Raw genomic sequence first — 17,146 nt, 5'->3', positions numbered from 1 at the left:
TTCCTTCCCTCCACAAGGAATCCAGCACACATACTCCTGAACTGCTCTGCAGCCTGCAATAAACGGAGCTCATCAGGGGCTTGAGCTTCAAAAACCACACTGGTGCTCCAAGAGAAAACACTCTGCTGTAGTGAGGAGCCATAAAGCCATCTGACCCTGAGCAGACAGCTCCTCACCCAGCTGGGCATCCCCGCCCAACACCCAGTCCCCCACTGAAGGGAATCAGGGACGATGCCAAGATGGGAGCTGGCAGGGAAGCTAAGAAAGGGGGCTAAGAATTAACTTCAAACTGATAAAAGGGAAAAAAAAATGGGGGGTGGGAAGCATTTGCATACCCAAACAACCCCCACTGCTATCCCACTAAGTTAATGTTTAGCTTTACATTAGTACTGCTCAGCCTCTGCAGCTGTCTCCTCCTGCAGTTGGCACTGATCATTGCCAATCTGGGACTTATTTCCAGTGAAGACAGCACTGCTTTATTGGCTACTTAGGCAGCACACGCACCATTAGAGCAGGTTTTATCTCTCAATTTTCCTGTCGGTACAGAACCAGTCAGTCTGACTCTGCTAACATTACGAATGCTTACTTTTCCCCCATTCACTATCTCTAAGCCAAAACAACATCTGGAACTTCAGCTCACCATACAAAGAAGAGAGACAGATTAAAACTGGAAAAAGCTACACATCAGCTTCCAGAACTTCTTATGTTTCTGTCTTTATCCAAATTTCCCACATGCACCTTCCAAAAACAGCTCTAGAGGGAGAGGGAAAAAAAAGTCCCTTTAAAATAACCTCAAAGGACTATCAAAAAAATAACAGGAAAAAAACTGGTACAAATGTTAAGAGTGAAAATTTACCGTAGCTCTTTAAGCAACACAAAGGTGACATACCAGTGACCTAGAAAAGGAAATTAAACAAAGAAATATTACTGGTGTGTGTTACTTGATAAACTAATAGAAAAAAATCCTGGCGCCATTTCAGCATACATAAACGTCCCACTTTAACAGACAGCTGTCTCCAGTGTCATTTAAGTATGCTTTTTGCTTAGATCATGTTCAATGAATCATGAAAATCAATACAGAGAAAAAAAAATATAAAACCATGCTGCAGACATGCCCAGAAATTGAGCATGTCCCAACTAGCACCAGCCTTTTCTGGGGAAAGCCGTGCCAAATAAACACAGACTAGATTTTCCCAATAACGTTTATTTAATTCTTAGTAGTTAATTAACAGAAGTCATGACCACTGGTTATTTTCTAACCAGCTACTGCACTGATGAGTCCCAAGCACAGAGTTACCACCACAGAACTTCCCCCCAACAGACAGACAGACAGCACAGGGAGCCCTGACCAGGACCCGGCTGCCAGCCCAGCACCAGCACCAGCACCAGCTCGGGGACACATCTCCAGCAGGATGGGGGTTCCTGTAGCACCCACCCTTCCTCTGCCTCCCCTCCTGCCTCCCAACCAGGCAGCACTGCCAGGCAGTGCAGGAACCTGCATTTCTGTAACACACAGACCCCCCAGACACCCTGAATCTGGGCTGAGGTACAGCCCCATGCAGGGGTGTGACAGCCAACAGTCACACCAAACAACCTGAATCACCAAAACACAACAGAGCCCACGGCTCCAGCACCAAACAAAACCTATGTCACACGTTTCTACCTTGGCACCACAGTTTAACATAGCACAGAGGGGAAACCAATTAAAATAGCTCCTGTTGAGCAGAGCCCACTGTGCTTCTGCCAACCACCCCGGGGTGCAGCCCCACCAACTGAGCCCCACAGCAGTGACCACCATGGGGACTCCAGCCAGATATCCCATGGGGACTCCAGCCAGATATCCCATGGGAATTCCAGCAGGACATCCCATGGGGACTCCAGCCATCTTTGGGAAAGGAACAGCAGCATATGCTCCAATGGTAATTTGCTACTGAGTACATACAAAAACCACCTCTACACAACACTGCAGAAATTACTCCTGTTTTAGCAGATTTTTGCTATGCACACAGCTGTCACCTACTCCCAAGGCTTCTACTGACTTATGAGCTATTTCCTTTTTGAAAAGAAGGATTAACTCAAAGTCTTCTAAGAAGCACTGACAGTGCCACAGCTTCCCCACTCCCCCAGCTCTGCTAAGGGCAAGACTGTGCCACCTCCCAGTGCCCTGCAGGGCTCCAGCCCATGGCACAGTCAGCCTGGCACTCCTGGCAGGGCCAAGGACTGCCCAACAAACATGCAGATTACAGCTGAAGAAATTCACTCTTTATCAATGCTTGCAATACATTCTTTTTCTATGTCAGTTGGCTGAATAAACACAGAAATTACTAAAACCTCTCCAAAACTCCCAGAACTGACTGAATAATATGAACTAACTTGACAATGTGAGCTAGTAAAAACAAGTCATCCCTACTGATATGTGCAAAAGTGATTTTCCTTCTGCAAATCTTTGTGAAACATTCACTGGGCATGAGTAAGACCTCTGCTTTAGAGCTTTGGGCTTGAACTGCCCTACGACTGCCTGATCAATGACAATTCCTTCTTGTCTGCTTGCAACTTTCAGGAAAGCTCACCTAATATTCCCCATGGATTCCTAGAGCAAGGATGATCAAGACTGAGGCTAGTAGAGCTTGAAACTAACTAGCCAGCCAACCACAAAAGCATGAACTCCTTCATTGTTCAGGTTTGGTTTTTGTGAAGAGCCATTTATACAATCAAAAAACACCTTCTCTGTCCTGAATTAGAAGAGCCATGCAGCATTTTATTAATACCTAGTTCACAACAATTCATTAAACTGAAATATAGACAAAAGTCACATGGCACAAATCATTTAAAGAAAAGCCCCTTGATTTCTCCTCTTTTTCTGTTCCCTTACTAACATCATGATCATTTTCACTTACTCAAGAGTCCTTCAAAGTGACCATTTTCATTTCATTTTCTGGAACACCCCCTATCCTTCACCTTGGTGTCTGCCTTCCAGTCCATGCAGTCTCCTTTTGGCCACCTTTTCTTCAGCTACCCTGGAAGGCTGGAAGTTCTGAGGGGCACAGCCAGGCTGCCAGTCAGCTGTGCTCTTTGGCAATGACACTGAGGATTTAACAGCACAGCACTTGGGGTGTGGAGAAGACCCAGCACAGAGTAACACTGACCCACAGACAGGAAAGCAGTGCTGCAAGGAACAGAACTGCTAACAAGAGCCCTCTGAACAACATGGGGATGACTTCTTACCTGCAGCTGTTTTAGAGGGCCATGTATTTCTGGACCTGCAACTGCACAGTAGTGCCCAGCTCTCCTCAAGCAGCAATTACACTGTACATCTACATCTCCCTACAGTCTGTGTTCTTTACAGTCCTGCAGCTGCCACAGCTCCCTGGGACCAGAGGCAGACAACCTCACACCAGCACCACGTGCAAGCCACAGAGCACAAGGCAGCTCTCTACAAACTGCCAGGAACGTGGATCCTGAGCAAAGGCTCTGTTGATGGTCTGTACCTGACTGTCCCCAGGCACCCTCAGCTCACCTGTCACAGGTAGGGAGGAAATGCTGAGAAAGGTGTGGAAGCTCTGCCATCCCCCCTGTAACAGCCCAGGCTGCTGTCACACCACCACACAGGCACCAGCAGCCACACAGCTCGGTGCAGGCAGATTGAGCCATGGTACAAAGCTGTAAAACACAGAGGTTCCCACAAGCAGAACTGCAAAGAAATCAAAAGGCTTCAAATAATTTTGTGGTAAACTTCCTAGGGGCAGAGTTGCCAAATGAGCAGTTCTGGGGAGGGCTGTACAAGCTGGGGATCTTTGCAGGTCTGCACTGCACCCCAGGAAAAAAACAATCCCTGGCCACCTGAAAATCCAGCCAGTCTGCACAAGCTGCTGCAGGCAAGAAACACTGCACAGAATTATTTTAGCACTATATAGAGTATTTCCATCCTTCTTAGACTGCTCCAGTTCTCTGCAGCACCGCTCCAGGGGCTGTGTTACACCACACTGGCATTAGAGAGATTTTATTCTAGAAGGGTAAAGGTTTCTTTAGACCTTCCATACTACTTTAAGACTTTACTCCATCTTCACCCTCTTCCTGCCTCTTCCCTTAAAAATCTTACTCTTAGAAATGCATAAAATGAGAGTGCCAACATCTCCAACCCCTTCAGACCCCAAGCCTTCCTTAGGTCACACAGAAAAATCTACAGAATGCACATCCAACACCCCCAAGATCAGTCTCACTCCTCTTTTTGATGCAGCCACTTTAACAGGGAATTCTGCACCCAGCATGGATGCAGGGGATGGAAGCTTCTTTGGACAACTACCAGGAAAAAAACTGCTACAGAAATGCAAAATAAACCCTACCGAGTAATTGTGAGTCATAGAAAAACTAAGCAAAATACAAAGTTAAAAAAAAAAAAAAGAAAAGAAAAAAAAGAAAACCCCAAACCATTTTATCTGGTTTTCTAAAATTTTCAAAACAGCATTTTATATTTGCACAAGTGGAATATTCATTTCAGGTTTTGGTAGGTATCTAAATACTTCCAAGTTGATTTAAATTAGCCAGTTGAGCCACAATCAAATAGACAACTTCACATCTGATTTTGCCCTCTTTTTTTTTTGGTTCTTTTCTACAGGAAGGTTACTTATTGTCCAATAGAAATTAAAATGCTGCTAAAACTAACTAAATATGGACTTTAAAGACAATTTCCTAGGGAAAAAAGCCATCTTGTCAAGAGTAAGAGGGATGGGAGGAAAGATGGTGACTTTTGACTGTCACTGAGCATGCTGTGCTGGCCTGCAGCAAGGGTGAGGGCAGTCCCTAATGCCACCACTGCAAAGCTGTGCTTACCCCAACCAAGAACTCGGGCAGAGATGAAAAAGCATGAGGAGCAGCAGGGAGAGGGAGAGGCAGGGGCAGGCATGCTGTGAGGGAAGCACAGGAAGGAGGGGACAGGGAAAGCAGCTGAGATGGAGGGGCAGCCCCAGTCACTTCTGTCCTGAGCCAGCAGCTCCATGCTGTAACACCAGGAACCCCCAGGCCCCTGGGTTTTACAGTTCACTTTCTGTTGTGGCAGAAATTGATACATTTATTTTGATTGATGTTTCAAAAGTTTACCTTTACGGGCAAAGAGGCTCACAACAAGACTGTGGGAAGAAATATCATCAAAACCTTCTGCTCTTGGAGTCCCTTCATCAGGCAAAGGACAGGGTGGCTGCAGGGCTGCTCTTGCTGTCTGGGGCCCTGGGGGTGGTGCAGACAGTTCTTAGTTCCAGGATCAGGTGGAAACACTTTTCTGGAATCCCGACCCACCCGTGCCCAGCCTGTCACCCTCGCCTGCCGTGGGGGCTCAGCTGCCTGCACCCCAGCCCCTTGGACAGGGAGCACCCATCAGCCTGTGCAGCATCCCCAAGGAAAGGGCTGAGGAACTGTTTAGGAATGTCTTAGGTTGGGAGGGAGTATTTAATCACCTTTAAATTATCTTCATTACACAGATGGAACAAGCATTTAATAAACTTTATTTAGCATTTACAGTGTTCTTTTATGAAAAACAAGCAAACAAAAATACAAATTAAATTAAACTCAAAACAGTTCAACCATTTAGGTTAATTTTACCTTGCATACTTTAAGCATACAACAGCAAAGGAGAAGTCTGTTTCTTCAGGATCTCCACCTCCCTATTACTTCAGGGGCAGGTCAGCTCTGGGACCAAAATTCTCATCGTTGCCTCAGATGCTTTCACAGAGGTCTAAGTTTGGGGTTTTCAGTTTTTAAAACAATTCAGAGTAAAACCAAAGGCTAATTCTTTGCATGTTTCACATGTAAAGCCTTTACTATGTTCATTTAGTTAAACATTTTAAATTACTTGTAAGAAACGTGACATGTTTTTTAGGGGGTTTGTTTGCAAGAAAAGTGGCCCTTCAACACTGAGAGTCAACAGAATCTCTGTGTAACATTTAGATACTTAAATATCTCCTCAGTGTCTCAGAAACTGATCATATACCATCTCAGAAAATCCGCTGTGCTTTCCTCTTACTGTGTGAGAAAGCCCACTGTAACACTAAGCTGTAACTCATGGCCAGCCACACAAGCCTGAGCTCTTCCCCTTTGGTGTTGGCTTGCTTCTTGACACAGTAGCTCCTGGAGCCTTCTTGACCAATCATTATTATCCAAAACCAAAATAACATTAAATATACTTTTTTCCCCCCATTGTTAGAATCAAAGATGACTGCATAGACCATAACCCTAAGAACCATTTGGGTAGAAACTGAACTGCATCAGATTGTCAAACAACACCTTTAACAGACATATTTTTCATACAATTGCGATACGTAAATTGCAAGTGTTAGTTAAATCATGGTTTTGGCTTGTCCAACATTCATTTTTAAATTAATATGTCATTACCAATGGAATCTGGGACATTCTGCATCCTCCTGGGCTGCTGAGCAGTGCTGACAGGGTGCACAGGAGGCACCCCAAGGCACTGCCACCTCTCTGTGCGGAGCCACCCAGAGCACAGCACAGATTCAACAACACAACACTAAGACATCAAACTAAACAGTGAACCATTAATTCTGCACTTGTTACAGGAGGGGTACAGCTCCAAAAGATGAGCTCCAGAGAAACTGGAAGAGCCGTTCCCAAAGCACCTTGTACAGGAAGGAGCTCAGGATAAGCAGGAACATTTTCTGTACATGACACGTTTATGCACCGACTTCTGCCATGTGCTCACTTCCAGAACAATCCCTCCCTTTGCATCCAAACAGACCAAACAACAATCACACCAAAAAAAGCCGTCAAGTTTTCAGAAGGAAATTTCACAGCTTTGAGGGACAAGAGTACACTTTCACTCCCACAGCACACCAAACCATCAGACTTTGTTTTACAGCTGGCTGTTCACCTCTGTTTGCAGTTTTGTTGGATTTGCCATTGTGCTCACATTGCTGAGCATTTTAGAAAGAAACCTCTTCTGTGCACAAGTTCAGCAGATGCTCACTGAGCCCTGCTCCTTTGAGGAACCCCCAAGTCCAGCCTGCAGAGGGTCCTGGCCAGCACAAACCTTCTGGAGCAAAAGGAGCACAGAGTTCTCATTAGCAACAAAAGGACCATGAGCTGCTTTTAACTAGGAAGCATCTGGGAAAAAAGGGCCTTCTCCACTCACCCTGAGCTACCAGACTCCAGCATTCCTACTAAGAGGCAGCTGAAAGTTGAGTTGGACTCTCTTCCTCTCCAGAAAAAAGTGGGGTTTGCCAATTTGTTTTCCTTCCAGTCATCTTAAGGCACAGACATGTCCAAAGAAGAGCCCTTGCTTCCCTTCACAGCCAGAAAAAACTCAACCTGGTGGTTTCTTCGTCCAGGTCTCACGAGAGCCATCAAGTACCAGGAGATGAACACCACAGCCTTTCAAAAGCTGCCAGATAGTTTTCCTTGTACCAGGGCACTGCCAGGAGTTTCTCACTATTCCTTGCAGCAGGGCCTCACAGGAAGCTCCCTCAGGCCATACAGGGACTGATGCTGCAGAATAAGAAAGGTGACAAGTGGACTCTGTGCAGAGGAACTGTAACCTCTGAATTGCATCTACTTCCCTCTGAACAGCCTCAAAATACAAACAAGCTCTCAGAGTCCCTTTCTTTTGTCTCCATCTGCCACTGTATTGATGTGCTGTGGCTCTTTTAACAACTTCAAATTACTTCACCTTTTCCACTTGCTTTGGTCCACTCCCCAGAGCTCTACATCCAGTAGATATTTATTTTAAAGCCAAGCCAAAACTATTCAGATGCTAACATTTCAGGGCTTTCAATATTCTTGTTTGCATGCAGTAGAGCATCTTTTAGAATAAAAAGCATCCACATTAGGGACTAAACCAACATAATTGTAAGTGGTCTACATGTGAAAGTTTCACAAATCCCCAGACTGGGAATAAAGAAAGTTTTACTCCTAGAAGACCCTTTGTTAAGGACAGAAAAAAACAAAAACAAACCTCCATTACGGTATCAGAAACTCATTTCTCAGAGTCTCCAGTAACTGCAGGAGAAAACTGACAGCTTCTAAAAGTGAGATTGCTTTTCTGGCTCATAACTCCATGTTATTTTGGCCTTGTTAGTGGACAAACGAGATAAAGTTCATTCTAAATCCTGGACACTGCTGCACGGTAAAGTCCAATGATTGTTTTATTTGAATGTCTAACCAACACTCAAGATCAAATCCCAGCTAACAAGGTGAAATCAAAGACTTTTCCACTCACCAAAAAAAAAACAAACCACACTTTTTCACAAGGCATAGAAATACAGTATACCTCTTACAAATATTATTTTTAACAGTGCTTAGGTTTTTATTTCCATAATTTAGAAACAGTCATATCAATGCACTCGTTCAAGATATTATCTGTATCATGATGAACATGTATGGAGGGAAGGGTTTAAACAGCTTCAGATTTTTTGCTGAACAATTATGCACAAGTTTGCTTCAGAAGTATGGACATGAGTCTTCCAAATGTGTAAAGTGCCTACACAAAGACAGAAAAAACCACCCTATTCTTTAGGCAAGTTGGAACATGCTACTCATTTAGATTATTCTCTACTAAAGGCTGATGCAAACACTCCAGGTCCACAAACACACACAAAAGTGTCTACGTGGCATTTCTGGCACATTTGTAAAGGGCTAATTGACAATCAACTAATGTGAGGTTAAGAGAGATCATAAAACGCAAAGCCAAGGAGTTGTTCAAGAAGTGCAGAGTCCCAACAACAAAAGCCAAGGGGCAGAGCCCATGAGAACAGACATGAGGGAAATACCAAGTTATGAGACATCAGAAAGAGGAGGCCACCAGCCCCTCTCCAAGCTGTGCCCATGCTGGTGCTGCACGTGCACGACGTGGGAATTTGCAGGCAGGGGAAACATAGCCCAGGTTTCTTCACAGCCTCTCAGGTGGAGCTTTTTCTCCTATCTCAGCAACTTGAAATAACTTGCACGTTTCTTTCTGGACAGAGAAGGGTTCAAATTATGCAAAGATGTTGGAGAATAGCCAATACTCAAATAATTTAACCTTCATCATAACCACAAAGCAAAGCCGTGCATCTGCTCCTACACAGCCGTGTGTTTGGTTAGTCTGGACAGAAAGGATCAGGAACCCTTTGCCTCTGAACTGCAGCAAAGGGATCCGTCCCAGAGAGAGAAGAGCTGCATCAGAGCAGACCCTGTGCTGCCTCTTCAGTGCAGAGATGGTTCCACAGCACATTCACACCTCCAGATGAAAAGCAGACAAAGGGAAAACTGCCGTGCAAGCATCTTTTTATCATTACCATTTCATTTAGACTCAGGACACACAGTTTTACAATTCAGTCAAAAAATACTGGAGTCAAACGGAATAAAAGTTACTTAGATCAGTGCTCCATCAGAATGAATGTCCAGAGAACAATTTCAGCTAAGTTTTCCAAATACTTACTTTTCTTCTATTGTATTCCCAATCGCCAGAACCACACACCCCTTTGTTTTAACTCATGAGCATCAGCACTTTTTTCATGAGATAAGAGTAAATCTAAAATGTTTTTTTTATAATCATTTACCTTGAGCCAGTATTTAGAAGTCAAAATGAAGGCAGTTTTTTTGAAGCACACAATTTACTTTACTTCCACTCCTAAGATATAGATGAGCCAATTTTATAGTCAGACTAGTGCACTACAAGCCACATATCTTGTCATTCTGACAATAGAAAATAAGGAGTGACACATTATAATACTACAAAACTGACTGACACATAAAATCCGTTGCCAAATCATCCTACAGCCTGGGATTTGCTCAGCCCATGCAATCAAAGTTGATGTTTCAGCAGGCTGCTACACAGAACTGCAGCTTCTACAGGCAGTTACACTTGAGCATCACTAAAGAGTGGAATTTAATGAAAAAAAAAAAAATTACTATTAAGCCAAGGAGAGTTTCAAGGTGCAACACGGACATAATTTTTTAACAAGAATAAGCAATCTGCAAGGTACCATCTCTTGCTGTACCATAACATGATACAATTAATTTATTCTCTTAAACCAAGCCATTATCTTTTAATTTTATTTTCTCTTTTAAGATACAGGCTTAAAATGACTTAATTGTTGCAGTCCACCCACACAAACACAAGAGACAACTTCACTGCAGCAGAGAGCCCTAAATAGCACAGTCTGTTTCGGGCTGACTAATACAAACATTTTGTTTAATTTTACATTTGTTCCTAGGGAGATTTTGATCTCATCTCTTCTACCTCCAACTCAATACTAAATGACATGGCAGGAAACTCTCCACCCCTAAGGGGATGAGTAACACAGGCGGAGTGCCACCGTGCCAGCATCTCCCCCAGGACCGGCTGCCCACCCTGCTGGTGACAGTCCCAGGCAGGAGGAAGGGCAGGCAGGCTTAGAGATGTAAAACAAAAGATGTGGGGCTCAGAACTCCCAAGAAGGTGTGCTGGAGTGTATTCCAGTGTGACAACCGGGACCAGGAGCAAGCAGGCAGCACAGAAGCCTTCGGGAGGAGGGGACTACAGCAGGTCCACTGTGGCACCGACAAGGCAGGGCAAGGCACTGCACAGAGCCTGGGGCTCAGCCAGCAAACAGCACCCACACAGCACTGAGTAAAGCAGAGTCCTCCCTCCATGAGTCCTCTCTCCATGTTTGCCCAGACAGTGAGTAAAGCAGCACACAGGGTCCTCCCTCCATGTCTGTCCAGCCACCCGTACCCTGAGACCCCTCCTTAGCACCAGCACGCAAGAAAAACCCAAACAGGAATGAATCCAGGTTACAACTAATCTGGCAGAGACAGACTAAGTTTTAACCAAATTAATGTCCTATCCAGTTCATCACATGGCCACGGAGATGCCAGAGCAGAAGACAGAACAGCACAGGAGAGGGCCAGGCAGGACCATTTACCTCCCTGGCACCAGCAGCCAGGGCAAAGGGTTGTGCAACCTCAGCAGTGAGTGCTGAGCCAGGAACCCGGGGCCATCAGGCTGGGGGCCTGCTGAGGCAACACCAGCACAGAGAGCAGCAGCTTGCAGGACTTCAAAAGGAAGCCACTTCTAACCCCCCAGCTACCCGCCCAGCCAAGGGCGGCTGTGGAAAAGCTGCCAACCTGCTCCTACTGTTACAGGATACTTGCCAGACAAACGGCAGACCTGCAATTACAAGAGGTGTTTGTTGGCTCTTCTGCAGCTTATTAGCAGAGAGGTAAGGCTTGCAGTCAGAACAAGAAATGCCTGACCTCCAGTGAACACAACCAGTTACAACTGCTCTGCAAGAGGAGGAAGAAGTCCTCCTACCAGCTTCCAGTCAATGAGGAATCAATCAGCAGCCTCTGCATGCTGAGAAGGAATCTTCCAGGTACTTAGAGGACAGAAAATTAACAGCTGCAGCGTCATCATCTCTTCTGTAAAAAGGCCTAAATTAACTCTGCTGGTGCTCCCTTCCATCACCTCCTGCCTCCATCTTTGTTCATGTCTGACAGGGCAAATGGAGAGTCCAAAGTCTGCCCTGGACAACCACCAGACTGGAGGTATTCCCTTTTAATAAGCTCCTCATGATCAAGCCACAGTCTTCCTTTTCCTAAAACACATTTGAGATCATTTACAACGAGCTTCAGACACTTCCATACACATCTTTTCAGAGGCACTACAGGCAACTAGCAGTAGTGGCTGCCAGGAGCATTTCACAAGGGGGAGGTGCACTGACAAAAATTACTTGTGGGGATGAGTAACCATTTGGCTGCCTTTTCAGGTAAACAGGAGAACAACAAAGTGTTCACCTAACTCAACAACAACCTGCTGACTCCAGAAGAGGTTAGGAGCTGATGCTTGGGACACAGCATGCAAAGGTCATTCTTTCACTCTCCTCTGCCCCCTGATCCCATGCTTCCCAGTCAGAGGTAAATTCCCAAGCTCAAAACTGCATCTGGATCCCTGCAATTAATGGTCCACCCACAGACCTCAGAACATAGCTAATTCCTTTCTTTTAAAAAAAACAAAAAAAAAAAAACCAAAAAACAACCTCACGAATGTCCCATAGCAACCATTCTGTAACTCAAGACTCAAGCTGCCTTCCTACTTAAACAAAGCAAAGCACCATCGCTGAGATGAGGGGGCTTTAGAGGTGTTCAAAAGCTGGTAGCACACTAATTTGAACACAAAACATGTTCTAACTTGAGCTGGTCAGAATCCTCCATGCAAGAGGCCCTGGGGCCCAGCAGGCAGCCTGGCTGGCCCAGCATCCCCACTGTGCCACAGGGCCACAGCCAGGGCCAGGACCGGTTCAGCAACCGGGGTGAATGCAGCATGGAATAAAAGAGCAGATCAAAGGAACCTATTTAAAGACAGCAAAGACTGTGATGCAGCACTTGATGTTGACTATTCACCAGCAGATGAATCATAAGGTCAGCTCTGGCCTTCCAGGGAAAAGTCAGCATCCTAACTGCTAGCAAAGAACACCACCACATTTCTAAAACACATTATTACTTTTTTACGTGAGAGAAAGTAATGAGGCACTTATTTCACTGGGAATATCAGCACACTCTTGATGTTCCTTCTAGGAAATGGCCAGCATCACACAGGATTAATGTCAAAGGCCACTCTCTGTGATACTTCATAATCATTGCTAGATCACTGCAGATGTTGTTATGAGAGTAAAATTTCAGGAGCATGTACAGATCACCAGTAAAAGTTACAAATGCAGATCACTTTGAAATAGGAACCTGTGAACACTGAGCTGCAATCCATGCAATTGCAAAAGGATTACTTATCAACTGAAGCAGTCACGTGTGTACTCATGGTCCAACACTACAAAGAAAACAGCTTCATTACAGCTACTTATTGCTATTTGTCTACATTTTTATGCTTTTGAAAGCATTAGTCTAAAACTGTGTTTTGGTTGCAAACATAGTGGAGGGAAAAAATAATGTCTTGAAAGCATTTCCATGGAATTCCATGCATTTCATAGCCAACAGCATTTTCTAAATTCATGATCCCAAAACACTTTGTAAAAATGCAAGTGCTTTCCAATGCTGCTAAGAAATACTGTCACTCCTTATTTTACAGGTACATAAACACAGATATGTAAAAGCTATAAATTACTCAGGCCCTTAATGTGTAGTTGCTGAACTTGTCTACAGCAGGACTTAAAAGGTGCCTTTTCAGACAGTGTTGGATACCTTTGTAACTAACATGCTCTTAAATTGTCTGTCTTGACTACCCCCAGGTCTGAAAGCAAACAAACTATCCCCCAGCCCTCACACACCCTCACCAAGGCCAACCTGCAATCCAGCCCAAGGGATCTCCATCAGTTCTCATACACCAAGAGGCTGACAGAGAGAAGTTATCACCTGGAAATCTACTGCATTCAGCACCACTACTTGTAGCCTTCTGGAGCTCTAGACAGCTGCTCAAGTGAGAGGGCTCAGCTTTTTTGCCCATCATACCCATTAGAAGAAAGATACAAAAGTAGACACTGAGATGCCCATCCTGGGAATGCAAGTGAATGCAAGCAGCTTTTCTTGTTGAGTTGTTTTTTTTTTCTGGCAGGGACAAGGGGGCTAAAAGGATGCCTAATGACTTTACAACGGCTGTCCCTAGATCCTATTTTAGCATCAGGCTTTATTAAATTTAAGCATGACTGCAGAGTACCAGCTGGCCAAAAAACCCAACAAAAACCACAAACACAACCCACAGCACCCTGCTGGTGTTCTTTCCCCCGCCTGTGTTCTCTTCCTACCCCAAGAGCTTCATCACTGCTGAACAGCCCTCTGCTTTCTCTCCCAAGCAGCTCCTGAAAGAGCAAAGCAAGGAGGGAGCAGGGGTGGAAGGAGATGGGCTTTTTCCACGCAATTTTTATCCCTTTCCCAGGCTCATTTGCATCCCTCCCAAATAAGCTACTTGATGCCTCTGCTTTTGCTGTGCCTGGCAGTTTTGGCAAGATGACACACGGCTCCATTCCCTCACTGCTGGACAGACTAAAGACCAGCAAGCAAAACCCTGTCCAGGGACTTGTCCTCACGGCCTCCCGTCTCCCCAGGCCCAGCTCCTGTGTGCTCCCTTACACCAGCACTGCCACTGCCCAACCACAGCCAAGCTGTGAGCAACTACATTACCAGTAAAGAGTAAAACAGGAAAAGAAAGGCTCTCTGTAGGCTTGGGAAGACATAAAACTGCATTTGGAGAGCTAGTCCCAAGTACAGATAAATTTTGCAGGAAATGGCTATATTTAGGCCTCCCCTTTAACCTCAGCTCCTCAACACATCCACATTTTTCCTGCAGAAGAATCTTTCTAAATGGTGTAAGAGGCAAGCAGGTCACCTCAGGAGAAAAAATGCTAGCAGCTTAATGTGTGTTAATATAGAATAGTGTAAACAATCATCAGAACATCAACTATAGAGCTAGTAAGGCATAGCAAAAATTCTCACCTCTCCCAGGCTGTTAAATTGCAAGCTCCAAGAAGATAACAGAGCCAAAGGTGCTTTGTGAGTGGAGTTCAGGGACGGGAGGCTGAACCTCTGCATGCACCATTCCAGACCTGAATGCAAATAGTTTGTAACTAACCGGCACAGACACAGTATTCCCTAGGCAGAGTATAAACAAAAAGTAACAACCTCAACAGCTACACAACAGAAATATCACCAGTTTCCTAATGTAGATACAAAAATAAGTAATGAGAAAAGGAGTTAACAGTGGCTGTGCAGCGAGACCGAAACAAACACTGCTGACTGTCTCAGGGAACATCACTAGCCCCAGATCAGTCCCATTTCTTTTTCTCAGCTTGCTATTTTAAAAGATGTTATAAGACCAAACTAAAAATGTGCAACAGTTCTCTTGCCCCAGGTTGTTTCATTTAAACAACAGCCTCGCCTTCTATAGTTCTGACCCAACCCTGGCTCAGGCCTGTAAAAGCCGATTGATTACCAACCAAAACACTTGAGAGCTCAGGTCACAGCAACTGTCCCTAAAGTTTGAACTGGAGACAGAATCATCTAAAAGGAAACACACCTGCCATTACAGACAGATAAACAGATTTACAATCAGTAACTACTCCCAAACCATGTGCCACTGGGCGAGGAGCAGCACCCTTATCCCAGGAATGCAGCCCTTATCCCAGCAAACAAAACCCGGGGATGGAGAGCAAACCTCTCAGGACATCACACACTTAACACCTCCGGGGGAGAGCACAGTGCACACAGGAACTTTTTGTTCCCCTAAAATAGAGCCGTAGCACCTCCTCCAAAACAGCCATCAAAGAGACCAGGCATGCACTTGAGAGCTTTCCACATCCCAGATGGCAGCTTTTCCATTTCAAGGCAGTCCAGTGCTCTTCAAACAGCACTAGACCTTCAAGGACACGACTTGGAGAGCATTTACAAAGCCTCTGCTGCATTCCAGGTCACTACTGCTTCTGAGATGAAGCGTAAGGATCGTGGTAAAGATCCTGTTACAGGAAACAAAAGAAAACTGGAGATTTAAAAATAGACATGCCATTGCCCACAGCAAACTGTACTACCACAGGAGTTTTCTTAAATGAAAGGCTGAAATCCACAACAGATGAGCTTCAACACGTACACAAAAACACGTGAGATCTGGGAAAAGAACCTGTTCTCTTTTGAAAGCTCAGTGCATCATTTCTAGAGAAGTGCTTTTACACAGAAGTGCCAGCTCAGCCCAGAATCCAAAAGTTTCCACCTCAAGATACCATCAGTAACAAGACTGTTCTCAGGAACTGACCCCTGCAGCACACCTACATAAACCCTTGCTTTCAAAGCCTTCTCAAGATCAGTTTCTCTCGATTTTGGAAAAATAAAGTGGTTCGCTCCCAATTTACTGTTAAAATACTGCTGCAAACAAGTAATTTTAAAGCTTTTTTGCAGACAACCCGAGCTGGAAAGGCTGCCTAGGCAGCTTCCCCTGCTTACACTCATGGCCCAGATTTCACAGCCCAGCATGTGGTTTTCTCAGCCTGGAGGTTAACAAGCAGCTCCGAGCAGGCTGAAGTGACTGCCAGCTTCTAGCGACCTTCTGCCACCAGAACAGCCCGGACAGGGGTTCAGCAAACAGCCCCGACACCCCGTTGTTTCCTCCCGAAATCCGAAGCCTCTGGCTGTGAACACCCAGCCCCGCTCCAGCCCCCGCCACCCCGGACAGGGGGAGCAGCGCCTGCAGACGGCTCATCTGCCGGACAGGGACCCTGGCCTGGAGCTTTCCTTTTCCCTGCCCGAGCTGAGACCTTCAGCAGGAGGCTGGCACGGCACGGCCGCTCTTACCGAGCTCGTCCTGAGGCAGCACAGCTCCGCAGCTCCCGGCCGGGGGGCTTCAACGCCGCTAAGGAGCGAAGAGAGCCAGACGGCTGCCCCCTCCCCGGGGAACCCCAACCCTCAGTGCCTCTCCCTGCAGCCGGTCACGGCTCCGGAGCTCGGGGCGGGACGCGGTCCTGCTCCGCCGGGACAGCCGCTCCTCCACCGAACCTCTGCCCGCCCGCAGCCCACCCCAATTCTCCCTCTTGGGCTTCACGGCGCTCCCTCCGCAGCCCCCTCTCCCTCCCTCCCTCCGTCCCTCCGTCCCCCGGGCAGGGCCCGTGGCGGGGGCAGCCGCTGTGCCGGAGGGGTCGGTCAGGCAGTGCCGGTCAGGCAGGGCCCCTCTACCCGCCCGTGGCGGCCCCAGCCCCGCGGCACTCACCTCCTCATGGCGGCGGCGGTGGCGCTAGGGCCGCGCCGGGATGGCCATGGGCGGCGGGGGCGGCTCAGCCGCCGCGCTCTAGGCCCGGCGGTCGCCCTGCCCGCGTCCCGGCGGCATGCCCGGAGCGGTGACAAAGGGGACGGCGGCGGGCGGGGCGGCGGGGGCGGCGGCGGCGGCAGCGGCAGAGCCCGCCCCGACAATGGCCGCCGGCAGCCGGCACTCCCGGCACCCGCGTCACTTCCGCCCCACCGCACCGCACCGCCCAGCAGCGCCCCCTGGCGGCAGGCACAGGCACTGCCCACGCAAGTCCGCGGCGCGAGGGCGGGGACTGAGGGACCCGCGGGGGGGAGGGACCCGGTACCGGGGTACCGGAGAGAGGGGCCCGGTACCGGGTATCGGGGTGAGGGACCCGGTACGGGGTGCCGATGTACGAGACCCGGTATCGGGTCCGGGTATGGGCCACCCGACGTGGGGGGTCCC

The 17,146-nt window shown here is 46.9% G+C and overlaps 1 protein-coding gene across 4 annotated transcripts in view; it reads right to left on the bottom strand.

The window, feature by feature from the left end:
- ACVR1 (activin A receptor type 1) overlaps nt 1-16,748 on the bottom strand; it is a 51,760-nt gene extending 35,012 nt beyond the window's left edge. Inside the window, exons 1-3 of one of the 4 annotated variants that reach the window (XM_030454054.1) lie at nt 16,667-16,747; nt 14,410-14,519; nt 5,098-5,223 (exon numbers count right to left, since the gene is read on the bottom strand). Coding sequence is in view for 1 of the 4 variants with exons in the window: in XM_030454052.1 (XP_030309912.1) it covers nt 16,667-16,674 (8 nt within the window). In the remaining 3 variants the exon portion in view is untranslated. Of the gene's footprint in view, nt 1-5,097; nt 5,224-14,409; nt 14,520-16,666 lie in introns of all 4 variants that reach the window. The other 3 variants (XM_030454053.1, XM_030454056.1, XM_030454052.1) reach the window with 3 other exon arrangements.
- Nucleotides 16,749-17,146: the final 398 nt, after the last annotated feature.

Source organism: Calypte anna, chromosome 7 (assembly GCF_003957555.1).
Source record: "Calypte anna isolate BGI_N300 chromosome 7, bCalAnn1_v1.p, whole genome shotgun sequence".
In the NCBI taxonomy this organism is placed as follows: Eukaryota; Metazoa; Chordata; class Aves; order Apodiformes; family Trochilidae; genus Calypte; species Calypte anna.
The sequence above is the reverse complement of the archived record's forward strand: the minus strand, read 5'-3'. Positions and strand labels throughout refer to the sequence as shown.